This window comes from Staurois parvus, unplaced genomic scaffold (assembly GCF_062004578.1).
Source record: "Staurois parvus isolate SC_StPar_1 unplaced genomic scaffold, SC_StPar_1.0 ptg000343l, whole genome shotgun sequence".
Lineage (NCBI taxonomy): Eukaryota > Metazoa > Chordata > Amphibia > Anura > Ranidae > Staurois > Staurois parvus.
This window is the reverse complement of record NW_028318139.1, coordinates 2480762-2503502: the sequence shown is the minus strand read 5'-3', so window position 1 is coordinate 2503502 and position 22741 is coordinate 2480762. Positions and strand designations below refer to the sequence as shown.

General features: G+C 41.7%; 1 protein-coding gene across 1 annotated transcript in view; it reads left to right on the top strand.

Annotated features, from left to right (window-relative positions):
- Positions 1-22741, top strand: part of LCP2 (lymphocyte cytosolic protein 2) — a 348123-nt gene that overhangs the window by 284949 nt on the left and 40433 nt on the right. Inside the window, exons 15-17 of the mRNA XM_089684306.1 lie at positions 1635-1647; positions 4547-4655; positions 17601-17659. Coding sequence (XP_089540432.1) covers positions 1635-1647; positions 4547-4655; positions 17601-17659 — 181 coding nt within the window. The remainder of the gene's footprint in view (positions 1-1634; positions 1648-4546; positions 4656-17600; positions 17660-22741) is intronic.

Here is a 22741-nt window from a genome sequence, read left to right as displayed (position 1 = left end):
AGTGATGTGGAGATTAGAGTGGAGTGTTATCTCCATATACCACTGCCATGGGGTATGCATGGATCTGTCATACACACCCTGTTGTGTAATCCTGCTCTACTGGTATTCCAAGATCTCCAATAGTGACCAGATGGCTTATGAATAATCATACACTAACAGTCCAGAAATGTCCAATATTAAAACATGTTGTGCCCTCCAACCCCATAGCTCTCAATTTGTTTTCAAATTTTGGTGAGCCTTCTGCTCTCTTCTCAGAGTTTCCATATGTATTTCATCTGCATTCACCTTCATTCTAATGGCCAGACTGAAAGAATCTAATAAATCACTAGAGCTTTTCTGACAATGCTTTTCAGGTAATCAACCAGATTTGGCCTCCCATTTGCTCTAGGCAGAATTCACTCATAATATGATTATTATTATCAACATTCCTCATCCGAGGTTTCACCCTACTTTTGTGTAAACAGTTACCATTTGAAGCTCTGCTCCCTCTCCAACTTGTTTGTCAGCACAGTAGTCCAAAACCTTCACACATTTGAAAGACTGTTCATGATAATCCTACATCCACAGCATCCTACTAAAACCTTAGTGTGGCTTTCTGCTGAATACATTCCTCTCAAAGTACCATCACAAGACTCGTCAGGCCATACCAGATTACTCAGAAGATAAATAACATTTCCTTCCATCTCAAATTGCCCCCTTTCTTAAAGATTCCCAATATATTTCATGTCTGCTTGCTGAAACCTGTGCACCCTCAGACTTTAGTGGCCTACAGATCTCAAGTACTGACAGATGGACAAGAAGAGTACTAGATACAAAGGATTGTGGATTCCAGAATGATCAGAAGCTCCTGTCAGTACCTTATTACTATTGCAAAGGCTATGGCCCTGAAGAATGTTCCTGGGTCCCGGCCTCATTGGTTAATGTGAAACATTTGGTAAGAAAGTTTCCCTAGTCTCATTCAAAGAAAAAAAACTCCTAAAGGGTCCGAAGGCTCCTCATCAATAGGAGAGTGATATTAGGATGCCTACATACTTGCTTATCTGCTAGTGGCCCCACTGTCTGGTTCTGGCTCTCTCTCCTAGCAGTGGAAGCCTGCGTTTTTTTTTTTTTTGGAACGGTTTCTTCCCTTCCCAGCTAGCATTTCTCTTGCTGGGTAACAGGAAGCAACCTTTCAGCCCTACACAGTGTTTGCTCATTGCTGGCCTGTATTTTCCACATTTGGGTGGTCACATGCCTCACAGCCCCAAAATTGTTCCCTTTAAACATTGTCTACCTGTGCCCCAGTGCTGCGATACCTTACTGCAGAACAAGTGTGTCTGCATATTTTTTCTGCTTGTTCCTGCTACTGACCTTTGCTACATTATTATATCCCTCTACTGTCTGCTGCCTGTCCTGACCTTTCCTATGATAGACATCTTTAAATATTTTGCCATCTGTTCCTTTAATGTTTTTTTTTACTATAAATCTATACATCTTAAAAATTTTCAGTAACTTAACATAATTGATCATTTATCAATTTAGTTGGTTTACAGTTTTCCATATTAGATTATTGTGTGACATTTGTAATGAATTACCTGAATTACTGTTTTTAAAATCCTAGTTTCACAATGCATTTACAGTTTTTTTGTTTGCAGGGTGAAGAAGATGGTATGTACAAATCACTTTATTATATACTTATTTATGTCTATGTTAAAAGTATTATGTAGATCTCTGTAAAGGCAAAAAAGGTAAGATAGTCCCCTTATAGTTTCTCTTAAAGATTTATTATCTGCTTAACAAATCCATTTACAAATGTTTAAAGCTATTTGATGAGCTGTATTTTGATAGAAGATCCAAGGGACTAAAACACGCTTCATCCAGAGGCAGGGCCAAGTTTCTCTTGTAGTACCACAACATTTGGCACCTAAAGAGCCATCCTTTTTTATGAGAATGTTTTATTGTCAAATCAAATATAATACAATTTACCACATCACTGATAAAATATTCTATTTGTAGTTAAACTCTGATTTTTTACATTTTGCAGTCCTAATCTACACAAAAAAAACAGATTTTAATACCACAAATCTCAATAAAAAATGTTAGAAAGTAAGTGCAGAAAGGTAATAACAAGTAATTAATGTGATCCCTTGTGAGATATTTGCGTCATCACTGTCCCCAACAATTCCTCATTTACAGGCATGTTTTTGTATAGGCTTACCTTCAAAGTCACTGAGCGATTATTAAAGGGCAAAACATGTGAGACTTCATTTGGGCTTTAGTTCTTATGCGTCTTTTTATACAAGAAAATATTTTGTTTCAGAAGCTGCAGAATGGCATTGCATTCTGTTATTAACTCTGTTCTATCAAGACACCCAGATCCATATCTATCATTACTGATTAGCCCAATTTTAGAACCCAAAAGTATATAATATATGCATGCATGAGGTGATTGTAGCCGTATTGGTGCACTTGATACAAAACAGAGTACTGCTCGCGATACCTTTTTAATTTGCACTAACATCCACATTTGCCCAACTCTGGGCAAATTAAAAAAAATTATCCCTTACAGTGGGGCCGTACATGCACTACAAGGGTTAATTCTTTATGTCTAGGGAACAATGAAAGTAGATATACCTACCCAATACTCTGCTATTTCCCGAAGCTAGATTGGTCCCCACAGCTTCTGCACCCCCACGCTCCACCAGTCTAGGGACCAGAGCAGATTCCATAGCTCTGCTCTGGACGTGAGGATGCAGAGGGACAGTCCATTGTCAAATAGTGGGGGAGTGCCACCTGCCAGGGGTGTGGAGGATCAGGTAAGTAAAACAGTTTCTTCTAGAAGAGTGTTAAAGAAAATTTGAAATATTAGCTTATAAACAACTCTGGACCATATCATTTGCCACTGTGGAGCATTTTAAGTTATGCCAAAATATTGTTCACCTACTGTACATCATCTCCATTATATTCTGCCATATACAGCGAGCTAAAGAAAATATTCAATATGTTTATTTTCACTTTGTCACCAGTAACCAACACTGAGTTATCATGTTTTTGAGGGTCTATGTTTTGAAACCTAGTCATATTACTATGATTATATTTACATATGCTTGTTCTTTACAGCTTAGGTGTATTAAAAATCAGGTTATGGTCACTGTTATAATTGTCTTTAAAAGGAAATCTGTAGTAAGGCCACCTTTACTGATTGCTGATTTTGTCATAATAAGATTTTGTAATAAGCTCTACATTGTTTTAGGCATAGTATACACGATCATAAAATTATACGACAAATACCGCTTTCGAAGTTATCTTATACAATAATCTGATTGTCAGTATACAGCTTTCACCCAAAATTATTATTATTTTTCTCGTACGATACCAGATCATTTCTGTTTAATCAGTACAGTTTTTGTCTGAAATTACAATACAAATACAATACATTACATCACTTCGAAATTTTATTCTGTCATTCAAGAATTTTTTAACTTTAGACTTTAAAAACCTCTTCACTTTCGATATGAGACTAGCATACAAAAAAAAAAAAAAAAAAGGATGATCAGTCGTCTGATATTCTCATTGTGTGCATGTGGCTTTACATTAAACTTTAACACCAAACATTTTTCAGTACTAAATAAAGTAACCAAGAGTTAATATTATCAAGCATTTTTTTCTGGCACTGTAGGTTTCCTTTTGGTGTTGATAATCTAAAACAAAACAGGGATAATACTCTCGCTAGTGTGAACCTTGAATACATGAAATAGTAACAGGAGAGCAGGAGAGTGATTCAGACAAAATCCACAACAAAGAATTGTTGGAATTGTCGAAATAAAATAATAATTTACGCATACGACACTTCTTTTTTCTGCTCTGCTCCCCTTTGGCTAGGACTTATGACTTAGACTTGTCCCATTTTTGCTACCAGGCCGCAATGCCTAGCCATTGCACATGTACTTATTTATTTATTTCTTATTTCTTCATTTGTATGTCACCTTCAAGTATGTTTGTGTTTTCCTTTCACCCGAATGGAGGTTGGCCTACCCTAAAGTCTAGGTGGAAGATCTGTGGCCATCAGGTTCCTTCCTCTGTTGAAATGGCGGGGGGGGGGGATGGGGGGTGTCTTGTTAGGAGAGCCCCGCACCTAGTACTCAGTGGTTGACTTTGGCTGACCATGGGGAGAGGGGTCCGCAAGCCTTTTGGGTTGGTCGATCACAAGTGTGCCTTTCCCCTTTCAAGAGCCTTGCACCAAGGAGGATTTTGGGCCAGGGAACAGTCACAGAGAGAGATACAAAAGTGCACTTTGTGTGTGTTTTTCATGTGCACTTTTTAATTCACTTACATGTGTTTTGTTTTTGTGCACCTCTGCAGCAAAAAAAAAAAATTCTTCATATAATAATAAGAGCTACTGTAACATGTTTTGAATGCCTCCAAATGTCTAGATCCATCCATATGTCCCCTAGCATCAGGGCTAAAAAAAGTACAAAATAGCAAAACATTTTACATAATGATAAACATGAAATTGGCATATAAATATAAAGCATAAGTTTGTTTAATGCTGTTTATTGCAATACAGGTTCCCAAAAACTTTATCCACATTCTTCAAACACCTTCCCTTCTACATCACCTAAACCTTCGATGAGGAGCATTCATTCAGGATCCAATACTTTGCCTGGTACAGATAGGTATGTATTAACATAATTCTATACTGAATGTGCTTTTTAACCAAAACAATTTTTAAATTCAAAATCCAGGAAAATATTAACCCCCTCCCCACATTTTGAGGGAGAGAATTTAGATTTTTTTTTTTGTAATGGCAGTGATCTGTCATCAGGGGTGTGATGAGGGTTAATATTTACCTGAAAATGAGCTTTGATAATTTGAGAGGAGTTGCGCACACATTTTGTCAGTAACAGATGTAGCACTACCCCATTAGGAGTTGCTGAAGTTTTGGGTCCCCCCTGCAGTCCTGCACAGCCAGACAAAACACTCATTTCCAGACAGACTTGCATTCAGGAGTCAGTAACCAGTCCTTAAGATTGTTTTGAAGTTATTTTATGGGATTTAGAACTTGGATGGGGTAAGGGGTGTAATGGATGTCCAAAGGAAATGAGAAACTGCAGACAACTTCCTGAACTATGTACAAGTGGTTACAATAAACTGTCTCTTCTGGAGGGCTAGCCAGTGTTTCCTGGAGTACCACCCCAGACCCCAGATGCTCCTCTATCTGGCTTCCTGGAGGAATCCCTGGACAGGGGATCCAGTGTCTGCCACATAAAAAGGGTGAAATAGTCCTGGGTGGAAAGCTAATCCAGTTACCCACTAGAGTGCCTCCTTCCCCTATCTGGCCCAGGGGGGTGCAGGTCTACCCACTTATTCCTTCTCCTGTGTTGCTGGTGGGTCGGGGGCTGCTACCAGGACTTCTAGCTGGGCTGCTCCTTCTCTGCCATGCAGGTGGCCCTCTCTCAGGGGGCTGGTGAAGTTCCAAGCTTTCTGCCTTCCCAGGTCCTCCTGCCTAGAGGTGATCCCTTCTCCCATCTCGGCCCATTCGCAGGCTCCTGCTCTTCAGTCTTACATTCTCCTCTTCCACCTGAACTCTCCTGCAGCTGTCAGGGTCTGTAACTTTTAAGGACAATCCTGACCCCAAGCCAAGCCTCCTGTTGGGGATTGGTCAGGAGCCCTCAAGAGTGCAGACCAGCCACTCCTTAACTCAGCTCTGACCCGAATTTAACCTCCCTATGACTATTGCACCTGGGCTGCTACTCGGCCCCTGTATAACAGTTTGAGTCTAGCTCCCCCTAGCCACCTAGGAGGGTTCTACACAGAGTGATACTGGGATGTAGTTATCTATTATTTTAAAAAGAAAACACTTCTAGAGCAAGATAGGTCATTGAACAGGTTTTGAATGCAACAGTTTTTAATTTTTTTCATTCTAACAATGAGAGCTGATTCACACATGTGCAGAGTAGATTGAAGCTCAGGGTTCACAGCTAATTGACACAGTAGTTGCTCAACAGTTCATGTCAGGTTTACATCAGGTTCAGGACAGGATTAGGTCAGGATTTTAATCTATTCATACATTTGTAGTTTAGAAACGGTTTGATTCAGAAATTGTACATGACTTTTTCAAATCACACGGAATCCGTACCAGTGCGCCACACATATGTGAACAGGCACCATAGGAAGCAATGTAATTTCACATGTCATGTGGATTGGATGCAGTTCAAACCGCATCCAATCTGCATATATGTGAATTGGCACTGAATGCCAGTGTATTGCAGGAAACATCAAAATATGCAGAAGTTCTTAGGAGTTCATAGAATTAGAAAGGTTTTACAGGCCTTTTATAACATAGCAAACTAGATCAGATAACAAGCTTTATATTTATGTAGCACTACCCCCTTAAGGGTTGCTGTTTAATTGGGTCCCCCTATAGTCCTGCACAGCCAGTCATTTAGCATTTTTCCACACCCGCTCTCATCCGTAGACAGAAAACAGTCCTTGAGCCTTTGTTTGTTATTTTATTGAAGGGATTCGAACTTGGATAGGGTAAGGGGTGTATAGGATGCCCAATGGAATCGAAATCTGAGGGCAACTTTCTGAACTATTCACAGCTTCTTTTCTCTGACACAGTCTCTGGTGGAGTGCTAGCCAGCAGCTCCTAGTTGTACCACCCCAGACCCTAGATGAACTCCTCTTTACCCAGCAATCTGGAGACTCTCTTCCAGAGTAGGGCATTTGGCTCCTGTTAAATGAGGTACACAGTCACTTGAGGAGGGCTAATCTGGTTTCCCACCAGAGTGCTCCTTCCCCTATCCATCAAGGGGGTGCAGGTGTACTCACTCAGATCTTCTTCCTGTACCACTTGTGGGATGGCTGCTGCTACCAGGCCTATCAGCTGGGCTACTCTTCCCCCCATACAGGTGATCTCCCTCAGGGGGCCAGTGAGTCCCGAGTTTTCCTGCTTTCCAGCTCCAGGCTTGCAGGGAGGCCCCATCCCACTAGGCCTCCTGGCAGCCTTCCTCCTCCAATCTCATTTCTTTCTGCTTCACACTTCTCTCCCACCACCACACTCCTGCTACTGAGCAGGCTTTTCCTCTTTTAAGGGAGTCCCAGCCCCTTGCTAAGCCTCCTGTTGGGGATTGGCTGAGGTCCCTCAATAGTGTAGCCAGCCACCCCTCAGATCCATCCACTGCCTCCAATTCCCTCCTCCGAAAGTCTCAGAGTAGGGGGAATTTCCAGAAGGGCTGGCCTGCAGAATCTCTCAATCCTAGCCAGAATTTGACCCCTCTGGCTATCTTACCTGAGCTGCTACTCAGCTCCTAACTAACCATTAGAATCTAGCTCCCCCTAACTAAATTAGGAGGGTGCTACATTTATGGCCAGAGAATAATGTTTTTCACAACACTATACTTCAAAAAATTGGGAATAGAGAATGGAGTAAAAAAGTATTTGTTTATTTAAAAACAAACATTACCTATGAACTGTTAATGTGTTGGCCCATTTAAGATCATGTTTATATATCTGCAGTGCAATACTGTGTGCTCAATATAGCATGTTAAGCTATGCATTAATGTTCATTGCGCTATGACAGCCCATTGATTTTGAATGGGTTGCAAAGGAACTATAACAGACCTGCACTTTTTTCCAGCACTGCATAGAGCACAGGTGGTTTAGGTCTATGCATTGGGATGCACTAAAATTCAGACCTGTTGTGGGCAGTTTGGGAATGCATTGGGAGTCATTCAAAATTAATGGTACTGCAGTGCACTGCAGTATGTGCATGGCCATTTGTTATGGTAATGCATGATAAAACGTGCATGTTACTTCAAACCAAATATGTGAATCTTACCTTGCAGTCAAAGAAAAAAATATATATTTGTTAACAGAAAATGTACTGTTTTGTCCTCGAAAATGTTCCACATTTAATGAATGAGTAGAATTTTTGTCTTTTATAATGGACATGGGTTCTGTCCTGTTGTGTCCTTCATGTCTTTTTGAAATAATATTTGACAGTCTCAGAACTTTGTGATGACTGCAGTTAGTGCTGGGGCAAGGTTCTCAAGTACTTTAAACAAAAATGCAAAGCAGCAACCTTCCCTACTCTTTTTATTCTGCTTTTAAAGTCAATGACTGAGACTCAGGATGCTTCTTAAGAGGTCCAGCTGAGACTATAGCTGCCATTAGGTGTCTGCAACGTGACAAACTAGTATCAGACACTTCTTGGTCTGCCCCCAAGCCAGGCCTTGAAATTTTCACTTGCCTATTTGCATTTGGCGAGTGGAAATAATGTGGGGGCAAGTGTGTGCTAACACTCTGCACAAGACAGGGGACAGGCAGCAGCACGCTGGGCTGTATATTATTCCACAGCGAGGACAGGGCCATGAGTTCCACTGACTCTCTGACCAATTCTAGAGCAGTGGGTGGGCTCCACTCCAGTGTACGGGGACAAGATGAGTGTGACTTGACATGCAGTGACCACTCTGATCCCGAGAATCGGACGCCGGGACCCCAACAGTTCACCCCCATGGCACTGCTGTTCCTGGAGCTGAAGGAGAGATGAGGAGCCCAGGTACTCGGAGAGAGGACAAAGGACACTCCACTCAGATGGATGACAGCCACTGACAACACAAGTAAGAACCTCTCCAGGCCCCGAACTGTGGATCTTTGCGCCGGAACACACCATCATTGTGTGTGGACTCAGTATTTGTATCAGTGGTTGAATTGTACCGTGTCATCGGTATCAGTAAAAAGGGACAATGCCCCATGCTTGGTGTCAATGGGAGGAATGGTGCCCCATCATTGGTGTCAGTGGGAGGAATGGTGCCACATCATTGGTGTCAGTGGGAGGAATGATGCCACATCATTGGTGTCAGTGGGAGGAATGATGCCACAACATTGGCATCAGTGGGAGAAATAGTGCCCCATCATTTGTGTCAGTGTTAGGAATAGTGCCTCATCATTAGCGTCAGTGGAAGGAATGTTGCCCCATCGTTGGTGTCAGTGGCAGGAATAGTGCCTCAGCTTTGGTATCACTAGGCGAATTAGTGCCTCAGCGTTGGTGTCCCTATTGATGTAAAGAACTTATTTTCCTTTTATGTTTACATTGTTGTTACTATTTATTTTTGTAACTTATGAATAAAATTATTAATAGTGTAATTTAACCGCTTTCCTGCCACCCTATAGCAGAAATCCTGCTACAGGGCAGCAGGAGTGCACAAAATCACGTATATATACACGTGATTTTGCATTTCCGGGTAGGGGGCATGCATGGACCGCACGCGTGCCCTACCTGTGGCACCATTCACTGTCAATCACCGAGTCCCGGCTGGTGATTACTCGCCGGCACATGGTGATTGCCAAGTATTACAGACGGGGGAGAGAACTGTATATAAACCACACAGATCTCTCCCCTGTCAGCATAGCAGAGCCATACAAAGCAGTGTGCTTACAGTGGAAAGCGCATACACACAGCCCCATAATAAAACACACACAGCACACAGTTAACCCGTTGATCGCCCCAGATGTTAACCCCTTTCTGCCCAGTGCCATTAGTACGGTGTCAGTGCTTTTTATTAGCACTGATCACTGTATTGGTGTCTCTGTGGACGTCAGTGACACCAAGTCAGTTCCCCCCCAGTGTCAGAATGCCTGCCGTAGTCTCGCTATAGGTTGCTGATCGCCACCATTACTAGTAAAAATAAAATTAAAAGAAAAAAATTCCAGTATCTATACCGCCATTTGCAAACACTATAACTTACACGTAAACCAATTCATTTACACATATTGGGACATGTAGCAGAATACAATTTGGTGTAAATTTATTTGATTTAATTTTTTTTTACTGGACATGTTAATAGCAAAAAGTCAAAAATTGTTTTTTTTTTCAAAACTGTCGGTCTTTTTTTGTTTTTAAATTGACATAATAAAGCTGTGTATAATTGCAGTTTTTTTATATTTTGGACTCTTTATTCTAAAGAAAAATGTAATTTCATAAGCTTTAAGGGAGCGTGTTTGGGGGCAGGGCTGGGGGTGGGGATGGGCCGGGGGTGGGGTTGGGGGCAGACCTGGGCAAGGTTGGGTGGGGAAACTGGTGGAGAGTAAGGTTTGTGCCTGGCTAGTAGGTCTAGACTCAAAAATTTGAAGCCCTGTCCTAAGCTATCATAATGGTAGAGGTTATTTTGCATTCGATCCTCTGCAACATGCATGGGGAATCTTCTGGGTAGGTCACTCCAAGGAAGAACCAGAGCATCTGCTTCTGGACCTGAACTTGCTCACTTTGTAATGAGATATTTTCAGATCCACATCTTAGGGTTCCCCACCAATGACAAGTCTGATGAAGACATCCTACTGGAGGGACCAGTCCCCTGCCACCTCAAGGCATCCACCTGTCAATTCTCCATTTACGGTGTGTGGACTGCTGAAAGGGCTGTGACCTTATTTTTCATCCATTGAAAAAAAGTGTTCTACTTCCTAAGCTGTGGCCAGACTTATTGTGCCACCCTGACTGATTATATATGCTGCTGCCATGGTTTTGTCAGACTCTTCGAGAGGCCCTTTAGCAGCTGTTTGTAAGAGCAACAGACATCACACAAATCTCCAGTAGGTTAAACAACAGTTTGGATTCTTCCTTCACCTAGAGACTGTACTGACTTGGTGCTGTGTACTCCTTCTTAATTGTAACGGCTAATATCTGTAGTGAGGATTTTGCAGTGAAGGGACAGGAAGGATCAACCCAATAAAATAATTGGTAACCAAAGTCACTACAGCACAACTGCTATGGTCTGAGGCAGAGTGAATCTGTCCCGTCTTGAACATATGTCCTACTGAGTCCTTGTATGGAAATGAGCAACGGATACTGCTTTGGAAGATGACACCAGGATTCACATACTGTACATTGGCATAGAGAAGATCTACACTGCATTAGAATGAGCAGGATTTGAATCCTGAAAAGCATTGCCAATTTGGTATCCAGAAGATGTCAGGACCATAGTGGACTTTTGAAGGTTCTCTAGCCATTTGGGAAACCACAGGGAGTGTAGAGTGATTTCTGAGCTGGTCTGTAACTCCTGAGCTGATCTTACTTATGACCAAAAAAGGTAATCACCAATATGCCTCTGGTTCCCAATTTCACCATGAATGGGACCAAAACCTTAGTAAACACTTCGGAAACTGTCACTAACCTGAAGGGTAGTGTCTCAAATATTGTAATTGCAAATTATAAGTGCTAATCACTTAAGGTGAAGCCCAGAAAGTGTTGGTGCCTTGGAATGTTAGGGACACAGGGGTTGACTGACTTAAAACAAATAGGCTGTTCACTTTGCAAGGGAATTCACACTTTTCAAGACAATTTTTCCTTGGTTTAGTGAATGTGGGAAACTTCTGACTTTGATCATTCAATCATGTGGAAGCAAAAATTGTGTTTTCTTTATTTTCCTTACATATAATTGTGTATTCTTTGCAAAGTGAATTTTTACCACATTCTCTAAGTTTAGTGAAAATGTACTTGCAAAATGAACAGCCTATTGCTATCAGCTAGATAGTTTCCAGAGAGGCTGTGAATATACACTCCCCTGTTAAAAAGAAGCTGGAGACCAACATAGACCAACATTTGAGCTAAGTACTCTTCAAAGTACCACAGCTGATGAGTTTCTTCAGACTAGCACATGTCCTGCATCTAGGAAGGCTTTGAATGCAAACTTTCATGTGGCTGTAAAGACTCAAGGTTTTTTTTTTTTTTTTTTTTTTTTACCTTTATGCTATTCTGTGTTCAGTAGCGCCCCCCCTCCCAAAAAAAAAATTACCTGAGCCCTCTCTGGATCCAGTGATGTGCACAAGAGCAGCAGCTCTCCCAGGACTCTCCTTCCTCATAGCCTTTGGCTCTTGCTACTGTCAATCACAGCCAGTGAGCAAATGACAAGAGAGCGGGGGCAGGGTCAAGCCACACTCTGTGTGAATGGACATACAAAGCAGCAGCTCGGGAGCAAGCCTGCTTGGGTGCCCCCATAGCAAGCTGCTTGCTATGGGGGCATTAGGCAGGAGGGAGGGGCCTTGAGCACCAGCGGGGGACCCAAAAAGAGGAGGATTGGGGCTGCTCTGTGCAAAACCACTGCACAAAGCATGTTAGTATGACAAGTTTGTTGTTTAAAAAAGAAAAAAAAAAGCAAGCCTTTAATGTCTCTTTAACTTCTGCACCAGCTAATCAGTCATTTTAGAGTTTGCTAGAACCATCTGAAACAAGTTGCTGATGCAAGAATATAGTCCATTGTCATATTTACATAGTTAGTCTGGCTTAAAAAAAAAGACAATAGTCCATCCAGTTCAACCATAAAAAACCCACAGTTGATCCAGAGGAAGGCAAAAAAACCCAGCAAAGCATGATCCAATTTGCTCCTGCTGGGAAACAAATTCCTTCCTGATCCCCGGAGAGGCAATCGAATATTCCATGGATCAACTTTATCTATAAATATTGGTATCCAGTTATAATCTGTGTATCTAAGAAAGAATCCAGGCCTTTTCTGAAGCAATTCCCTGAGCTGGCCAGAACCAACTCTTGAGAGAGTCTATTCCACATTTTCACAGCTCTCACTGTGAAGAAACCTTTCCGTGTTTGGAGATTACATTTCTTTTCCTCCAGATGTAAAGAGTGCCCCCTTGTCCTCTGTGATGACCTCAGGTTGAATAGCTCTACATCGAGTTCACTATATGAGCCACTGATGTATTTATACATGTTGATCATATCCCCCCTTAATCTCCTCCTCTCAAGAGAATAAATTCAGTTCCTCTAATCTTTCCTCATAGCTGAGCTCCTCCATGCCTCTTATCATTTTGGTTGCCCTTCTCTGTACTTTCCCCAGTTCCCCAATGTTCTTTTTGTGAATTGGTGCTCAAAACTGAACTGCATATTCCAGATGAGGTCTTGCTAATGATTTGTACAGGGGTAATATGATATCTCTCTGGAGTCTATACTTCTTAATACAAGAAAGGATTTTGCTCACTTTAGAAACCGCAGCTTATCATTGCATGCCATTATTAAGCTTGTGATCTACCAGAACTCCCAGATCCTTCTCCACCATTAATTCCAGTGGTACTATGCCAGTCATGAAAGAGTCCTAAAAATTAGAAAGGCTTTGAAATGACAGAGCTCAATTCTTTAAGGATCCGTAGGTGTAGGTCATCCAGTCCAGGTTCTTAATCACCTTTATACTGTCTAAATATTTTTGGATCATATCAGTTGTGAGCCAATGTAGATCGTCTGAAGCTGTGTCAATACCATGCCCATTATGGACAAGTGCTCCCCCATGCTCCTTTGTATAAACAGAGCCGAAGAAGGTATTTAATAAATTTGCCTTCTCTTTGTCCCCAGTCACCCACTCTAGATTATTTTGTAAAGGGCCTACATCCTCGGATCGGACCTTTTTACTATTTATATATTTGAAGAATTTTTTGGGGTTGGTCCTGCTATCTTTTGCAATCTGTCGTACATTTTCAATTTTTGTGGCCTTTATTTCCTTTTAAATGGGTCATGGCATGGGTATCCCATGCACAAGAGAATGCTGGCCTGAAAGAAAGGCCAGCAGCTGAGATAGTTTTTGAGAATGACTCCAGTTTCTTTCCCATCAGGGAAAATCATATGAGGTCTGTGACATAAATCCCCATCTTGTTAAAGCAGAATGTCAGCAGATCTATAGTGCACAGTGCAGTGCACTCCCAGTACAAACACAGGAGCACATATATGCTGTGTCCAGGTTTAACCACTTTACTACTGCGCTATAGCCAAATAGCAGCTACAGCGTGATCATCCAGTTCTGGGATGGAGTCATATGACGTTCACACAGAAAGCGCCCCCCCCAGCGGCTCGCACCCATGTGTCAGTGATGAGCTGTGTCTGCAGCTGTTCACATGACATGGTAAAAGGCCAACCACAGCGGCCTTTTACCATGTAATCAGCCGTGTCCAATCACAGCTGACCAGTATTAAAATCAGGGGCGGACTGACCATTCGAGCACTCGGGCACTGCCTGAAAGCCCGGGGTCAGTAGGGGGCCCCATGAAATGCCCCTGGTACCTTTTTTATAGGCTTTTTTGAGTGTGGGCAAGGACACAGGGGCCCCATGATCCTCTATTGCCCAGGGGCCCCATGAGTTGTCAGTCCGCCCCTGATTAAAATACACTTGCCTGTTATCTCCAGTACTTTCCTCAGGCTGTGACAGCATGAGGAAAGTACTGCTGGTAACCGGCAACTGTCAAAGCAGACATCTGCACTGATAATCAGTGCAGCCCCAAAAGTGCCTATCAGTGCCCAACAGTGCTGGCCATCAGTGCTTAACAGTGTTGTCCAGCAATGCTGCCAATCCATGCCCATCAGTGTGCTGCCAGTCAGTGCTGGCAGTCAGTGCCCTTCAGTGATACCTATCAGTGTGCATCGTTGCCGCCTATCAGTGCCCATCAGTGCTGCCTATCAGTGCAGCCTCATCAACGCACATCACTGAAGGAGAAAAATTACCTGTTTGCAAAATTTTATAATCGAAACAAAGAAAAACTTTTTTTAAAAAAAAATGTTCTGTCTTTTTAGTTCCTTTAGCAAAAAATAAAACTCAGTGGTGATGAAATACTACCGAAAGAAAGTACCATTTCTGTGAAAAAAATGATCATTTAATTTGGGTACAGCGTTGCATGACCGCGTAATTGTTATTGAAAGTGCGATAGCACTGAAAGCTGAAAATTGGCCTGGGCAGGAAGGGGGTAAATGTAGTCAAGTGGTTAAAGCTCACCTCCTGGATGCCACATATATGTGGTATTGTGATGTTAAGGCATCTCCCAAATAGGTTATTCAAAGCAATTGTGCATTTTTCATGTTGCCCTTCAAGCCTTATTAACCACTTGCCCTCCTGAGGATTTATCCCCCTTAATGACCAGGCCTCTTTTTGCTACTCGGCGCTGCACTAATTCAACTGATAATTGCTGCTTCCAAACGAAATTTGCGTCCTTTTTTTCACACAAATAGAGCTTTCTTTCGGTGGTATTTGATCACCTGTGCGCTTTTTATTTTTCGCGCTATAAACAAAAAAAGACCAAGAATTTTGAAGAAAAACAATATTTTTTACTTTCAGCTATAAAAAATATATAGTAAACTTAAAGTTGGTTATAAATTTAGGCCAAAATGTATTCTGCTACATGTTTTTGGTAAAAAAAATCCCAATAAGTGTATATTGATTGCTTTATGTGAAAGTTATAGCTTCTACAAACTATGGTATAGATACTGCAATTTATGCCATTTTTTTGCTATACTGCGCTGCGCTAGTTTAACGGACAATTGCGCAGTCACGCAATACAGTACATAAATGAAATTTACATCCTTTTTTTTCCCAGGCCTCTTTTTGCTACTCGGTGCTGCACTAATTCAACTGATAATTGCGCGGTCATGCAATGCTGCTTCCAAATGAAATTTGTGTCCTTTTTTTCACACAAATAGAGCTTTCTTTCGGTGGTATTTGATCACCTGTGCGTTTTTTATTTTTTGCGCTATAAAAAAAAAGGCTGACAATTTTGAGGAAAAACAATATTTTGGACTTTTTGCTATAAAACATGTCCAGTAAAAAAAAATTTAAAAATCACATGTAGTCATAAATTTCTGCCAAAATGCATTCTGCGACATGTCTTTGCTACAAAAAAACCCAATACGTGTAAATTAATTGGTTTACGTGAAAGTTATAGCGTTTACAAATGGTGGGAAAGATACTGGGATTTTTATTTATTTTTTTATATACTAATAATGGCGGCGATCAGCGACTTATGGCGGCGATCAGCGACTTATGGCGGGACTGCGGCGGACATTCTGACACTGGGGGGGAACTGACTTGGGGTCACGGACATCCCCAGTGACACCAATACAGTGATCAGTGCAAAGAAAAAAAGCACTGACACTGTACTAATGGCACTGGGGAGGAAGGGGTTAACTATTCAGTGAAAGGGTTAACTGTGTGAGGGGTGTGTTTTACTAGGAGGTGGGGGTGTGTACTGCAGGGAACACAGCTGATCGGGACAGATAAACTCTTCTGTCCTGATCAGCGTGTCAGGAGCTGTCAGGGAACTGACAGAAAGCACAGCTACTGCAGCTGTGCTCTCTCTCACTGATTGCCGCTAATCGCTGGGACATAGCCGGTAACGACCGGCTGTGACCCGGCGACTGACATCCGTGGCTGTGGTTGGCGGGACAGGTAGGGCGGCGGCACGTCTCGCGCGCGCCCCCTACCTGTTTTAAAAACACGTTTTAAAACGTGGTTTTGCCCAGCCGTGCCGCCCTGCCGCCCTGCCGCCATATTTCTACAGTGGCTGGGCGGCATGTGGTTAAGAGTTGCTCCTTGTTGGACAGTATATTGTTCTGCATTGGTACATTTCTCTCTCTCGAGTGCCCAACCCTTTCTTTGACAATCACATGTCTATTAGTCTTTAAAAGCAGCCCAGACCAGAAATTGTCAGAAAATGTCATTGAGCAGCATATGGTATCCATTTTTGTAAAAGTCACTTTTGCTGTAGTGTGCATACAGATGCGCCAGTTCAAAAATAGATTAAAGGCATCCCCAAGTAGGTTATTTAAAGAAAATATGCATTTTTAATGTTTTATTTAAAAATGTTTAATCAAAAGAGCTGCTCCCTTCCGAATACTGTTTAACTTTTTTTTTTGCTTTGGTACATGTTCCCTAAGGCAGTGCCTAGCTCTGACATTTTTTGACAGTCCCCTGTCTATTAGCCTTGAAAATGGAGAGAACTGATTTTAACAATTCACCTTCCATTGAATTCAATTTGCATTGAGGTTTGGTATTTTGCAGATTTATGTTGGCTAAATGTGCCCATGAATGGAACCCAAGCAGATTTGCCAATCACTAGTTAGCAGCGGTTGCTGCATGAATGTGGGGAATCCCAGTTTATGTGATATTTTAGTCTGATTTGTTTTTTTATGGTGCTGGACTATAATGCATTTGAATGTTTTTCTTTTAAGAAGCTTTGTATATTTCTAATGGCATGTTTTGGAGTTCAGGGTACCCAATTATTTCAGTGCATTTTATTTAGTAAATTAAAATTTTATTCCAAGGAATGTACAAAGAACAAGGTTATCTTATCTGCACTGAGAGGAAAGAATGTCTTTAATGTAAGAATGGTTACACTGTGGAATGTTCTACCACATGAAGTAGTAATCAATAACAAAATTTAAAAAAAAAAAAGGGCTGCATGTTTCTCTTATAACAAAATAAATCCACAGTTATTAGTAATTATTTTATTGCAATATATTGATTAATGGTATTGGTTAATCTGCTTTTGTAGTATTTTCCCCCATTAGGCAAAATTGGCATTTGCTAGGGAAGTTCTATTTTCTTTCCTTTAGAATTTACTTGCTATATACTCACATTACATTTTGTATAGAGAATCAGCTTTTCCCAAAGAAATTAGGGTGTATATGTTGTGCTATTTTATAAAACTACTTTTGTAATATTTAGAATAATTGATTTCAAAACATGTACTAGTATTAAACACATGTAAAAGATTTACCCTGTTAAAGCTAACATGTTCAGTTGCTTAACTTGATGTACTTTTTTCCCTTTAAGATTTTAATGGTGTGTTTTATCATAGCTTATTCACTGGAGGGTCACAAATACTAGCAGGGCAATCAAACCCACCATATAAGCCAGGTAAATATGTTCTTTATTTCTCATTTTCTGTATTTATTTTAGCTAAGATGTGAGTTTGTCTGCTAGAAGTACATCCAATCTGCACATACAATGCACAGATTCAGCATAATGAAATTTATAATGATTGATGAAATTGATGTTATTTTTCTGTTTTAACTTTCCGACTGGGCTATAGCCAAAAAAACGACTACAGTGTGGTCAGCTGGTTCTGGGATAGTGTCTATGGAGGAGCGCATTCGGGAGCGCTCTGTGATCGCTGTGTCCTTCAGATACAGTTGATCATAGAGAGAGCTAAAGGGCCAATCACAACGGCCCTTTACCATGTGATCAGCTGTGTCCAGTCACAGCTGATAACCCACAAATCTATTTACACTGTGATTGGTAGTCTTCTCCTCGCGCGCTGTGACAACATGAGAAGAGAGCCGGTAATCAGCAATTCTCATGGGGACATCCATACTGATAATCAGGGCACTGATCAGTGAAGCCCCATAAGTGCCAACCAGTGCTGCCTATAAGTGCACATCAGTGCCACCTATCAGTGCCTCCTCATCAGTTCCGTCTATCAGTGCCCATCAGTGACACCTAGCAGTGGTGCCTATCAGTGCCCATCAGTGCAGCCTCATCAATGCCTATCAGTACTACCTCATCAATGCAGCCTGTCAGTGTCCATCAGTGCAGGTCGAAAACAAACATCCATTTGACCCACTAAAGATTAGGAAACAAACTTAGAACCTTCTTTTTTCCAAGAATTATAATTTGAAAGTCTACCCATCTATGCCAGCTTCAGTTTTGTATCAACAGCAAATGTGGAGATTTAATTATTTACACCAACCTCTATATCATTTTTGGACAAAATAGGCAGAAATGGTCCATGGACTGAGGTTTGGGGTACCCCATTTACAATTCCAGACCATGCAGAAGATACACCATTTATCACCACCCTTTGGACATGCTCCTGTAACCAGTTTTTCATCCAGATACATTCACTATTGTCAATGTCCACAGACCTCAATTTGTAAATTAAGCATTTCTGGGGCACTGTATTGAATGCGTTGGCAAAATCCAGATAAACTATGTCACCAGGCCTTCCTCTATCCAGATTACAGCTTACTTCCTCATAGAATGTTAATAGGTTGGCCTGGTAAGAATGATCTTTCATAAATACATGCTCATTACTACCACTGTATTTTTGTCAGCAAATACTTGGATCATTATCATCCCCTCCAATAGTTTACCTACTATTGATGCCGGGCTGCCTGGTCTATAGTTACCAGGTATACATCTTGACCTCTTTTTGTATATTGGTACCACATTAGCTTTTCACCAATCTGCTTTTACCATTCCAGTCACTAAGCTGTACTTAAAGATTAGGAATAATGGTCCGGCTATAAAAAGTTTTTTGAGGACTCTCAGGTGTAAGCCATCTGGTCCTGATGATTTATGTCCATAAACTATTAACATTTTGTGGAGAGTCAGGCTGGGGCAGGTTCAGGAGGGGTTAATTGTAAAGGGCAGTTATTTCTCCTTCAGCCCTGCTTATTAAACTGCTGAACAGAGAGTGTGGTTGTTTTGCTGTCTACAGAGAGAGGAGCTGCATACAGCCTGGAGAGAGTAATCTGTCTCTGATTTACCTGCTCGGTGAGCCTGCCTTTTAGTGGGACTTTAAATACTGAGTGTGCTGTAACTGAACACCCTGGGACTTATATATATTGGACTATGCATTATACTGATTGGAACCTTCACCTATCTTTCTTGATCGGAATATGAAAATAAAGCCTGTTATTTCTACAATTGCTGTTAAATAAAGCAGACTTTAAAGAATATGTTCACCTTTCCTAACATGTTACACCCGTATTTAGAGTGTAACATGTACTATGTTACTGTTCCAGCACCCCTGCATGTCCCCGAACACCTGTTGACAGCTGGTTGGGGGGAACCTCTCCCTGCACCTCTTGTCACAATTAAAAAAAATAAAAAACACAGCCATGCCTACCTGGCTGCATCATTCATTAATAGAGTTTTGTGAATGGGAGAACTACAACTACTGTCAGCCATTACATGTGAAGGCTTGTAGTTCTCAGTGAACTACCAGGATGCTGGTGAGCGCTCTTGGTAGTTCATTGATCCTTCAGTAGCAAGGTATGGGCAGACAGCTGCACTCACAGTCTGCAGTCGCCTGAGATTGCACCTGCGATCTGCTGATCGGGGGGTGAAATGTTTTACAGGTTCTTTTTACACAAGAATTTAGCCATCCAGGTTTAGATTTAGTTATTTTATATTTGTTGCCCAGATCTGTGTTTGTAATTGGTAAGTCTAGCAGAGTATTATTTCTGGTTGGGGCTTCCACCAACTGACACATGAAATTGTCCAGCAAAACATTTAAGAAATGACAAGCCTTAAATGACTGAGCAGTTCTGTTTGCTCAGTCAATATCATGCCCCTGCTTTGCCACCATTTCTAACTGTGAGAGGAGATCATCTTTCTCTTCATCCTTCAAGCCATAGTTGGATTAAAATTCAGCCGGTTCAGCAGGGAATTTTAAAACATCTATGGGCAGGCTGGTTGTACAGAAGTTGATCTCGCGATCAAATTCTGTGCAACCAGCCTTTTGGAAAATTGTAGCTCAACCAATACTGTTGACGATAGCTGGCAGTGCTGATTAGTGTATTGGGAAGCTTCCCTGCCATCAGAATACAATAACTCCAAGGGGTGGATTCCCTCATCCACCTTGAATCTGTGGATGGGGGAATTAATGAATTCTCTTTTGTTCAACCCACTGGTTGAGCAAAAGAAAATTTATTATGAATGGCCTGCCCAAACTATTGCCCACTACACCCAATATTATTTCCCTTTTGCTTCTTCCCCTTGACGTTCCAGCCATAAGGATACAATCTCCTGCTTGGCCCCATTAGCAATGTCACCCTCATATTCACTAGCAAATCATTCTTGACATACAAGCACACCCCTCCTCCTCTTTTACCGTCCCTGTTTCTGTGATACAAAGAGTACCCCTGGACAGTGACAAGCCAGTTATATGAGCTGTAAAATCAGGTTTCTGATACTCCCACAAAGTCGAAAACCTCATGTAGCAGCAGTTCCAGTTCTTCCATTTTATTGACCTAACTTCTAGCATTTGTGTACATGCCTTTTATTTTTGTATGAGTGCATAGTCTTTTCTCCTTATTTGTTCTTAGGCTGCAATAGGATTTTGCCAACATACATGCTTGGTATTAGGTACTCTAGCTACACTACCAGTGTTGCCTCCAGCAGCACCCTTTCACCTTCGCACATTGTCAGCTGTAGCTAACTTGGATCTCTCCCCCACCCCACCCCACCACCTAGCTTAAAGGTTTCTCCAACCTCCTAGCAATTTTCTCCCCCAACAGCGCTGCACCCTCCCTATTTATGTGAAGTCTATATAATAACTGACTAACTATAGAGTAACTGACTAAAAAGTAAGCCTAGTTCTCCATGAAACCAAAACCTTTCTTCCTGCATCAGTTCCTCAGCCACTTGATAAGTTCCCTAAGATCCTGCTGCCTCTCCGTTGTGGATCGAGGTACAGGCAGTATTTCTGAGAATACTGCCTTGGAGATGTTTTCTTTAATCACTTGCCCTCCAGAGGATTTACCCCCCTTCCTGACCAGGCCATTTTTTGAAATATGACGCTGCATTATTTTGACTCACAATTGCGCGGTCATGCAATGCTGCACCCGAATTAAATGTACTTTTTTTTCCCCACAAATAGAGTGTTGTTTTGGTGGTATTTGATCGCCTGTGCATTTTTAATTTCTGGCACTATAAATAAAAAACCCCGACAATTGTGAGAAAAAAAGCAGAGCCATACAAAGCCATGTGCTGGAGCTGACAGGGGAGAGATCTGTATTGTTTACATACAGGTCTCTCCCCTGTCGGAGATACTCGGCGATCACCAGGTGCCGGCAAATAATCACCTGCTGGGACCCTGTGATTGACAGGGTTTTATATAGACGTGATATTGCGCACCCCTGCCGCCCTGTAGCAGTATTTCTGCTATAGGGCTGAGGGGAAGCAGTTAATATTGCATCCAAGTCCCTGAATTCATTTTTTAAGATGCTCCATCTTCCTCTGAATTTGTCATTGGTATCAATATGTACCATGACAGCTGGGTCCTCCCCATCCCCTCCCAACAATCTTTACAATCCACGCTTGTAAACATTGTTCTGTGATCACGGTCTTTCTAATAATGGAGTCCCCTACCACCAGTATCTGTTTATCCTGCTCTGAAACCTTGCCCCCATCCTCACTGGAGGAACTGTTCCCTTGGCATCTAGGGGAGTTACTCTTTCTGCAACGCCATTCAAACTTATATCACCAACATCACGCAACTGGGTATATTTATTGGAATGTATCATCTCAGGACTGGCGTCTCTAATGCTTTTTCCCCTACCCTGTCTTATAGCTGTCACCCAACTACCCCCTTCTGCTGCCTGCACCTCCATATCGCCACTCTCCTTTATACGGACCCCTGCCAGCACCTGACAGGCACAGTACAAACTCTGTTTCAGGTTGGCGATGCTTCATAAATAGAAACAAAAGAAAAGAGCAAAAACAAAAGAAACGTGTAAAAACTATACAAAACATCCAGCACTCCTCTGTACTATGTAGCAAGAATTAATCCATGGATAAACACACTAAGAGTCTGTTGTACAGCAGCAGTTATTGCTATGGTAGATGAATGGTATGTGGGTGGATGAAGTGTGGGATGGATGATGCATGAATGAAGGGCAGATGGATAGATGGATGAACGGAATGTGGTTTACCTCTGCGGCTCCAATAAGTTCTGGGCAGAATCACCTCATAAAGCAGGAAATCGCAAAAAGCAGGGTGGTAAGGTTAATACCAAGCAAAAAACACCTTTAACCACTTGAGCTCCAGAGGATTTACCCCCCTTAATGACCAGGCCTCTTTTTGCTACTCGGCGCTGCACTAATTCAACTGATAATTGCGCGGTCATGCAATGCTGCACCCGAACGAAATTTAGGTCCTTTTTTTCACACAAATAGAGCTTTCTTTCGGTGTAATTTGATCACCTATGTGCTT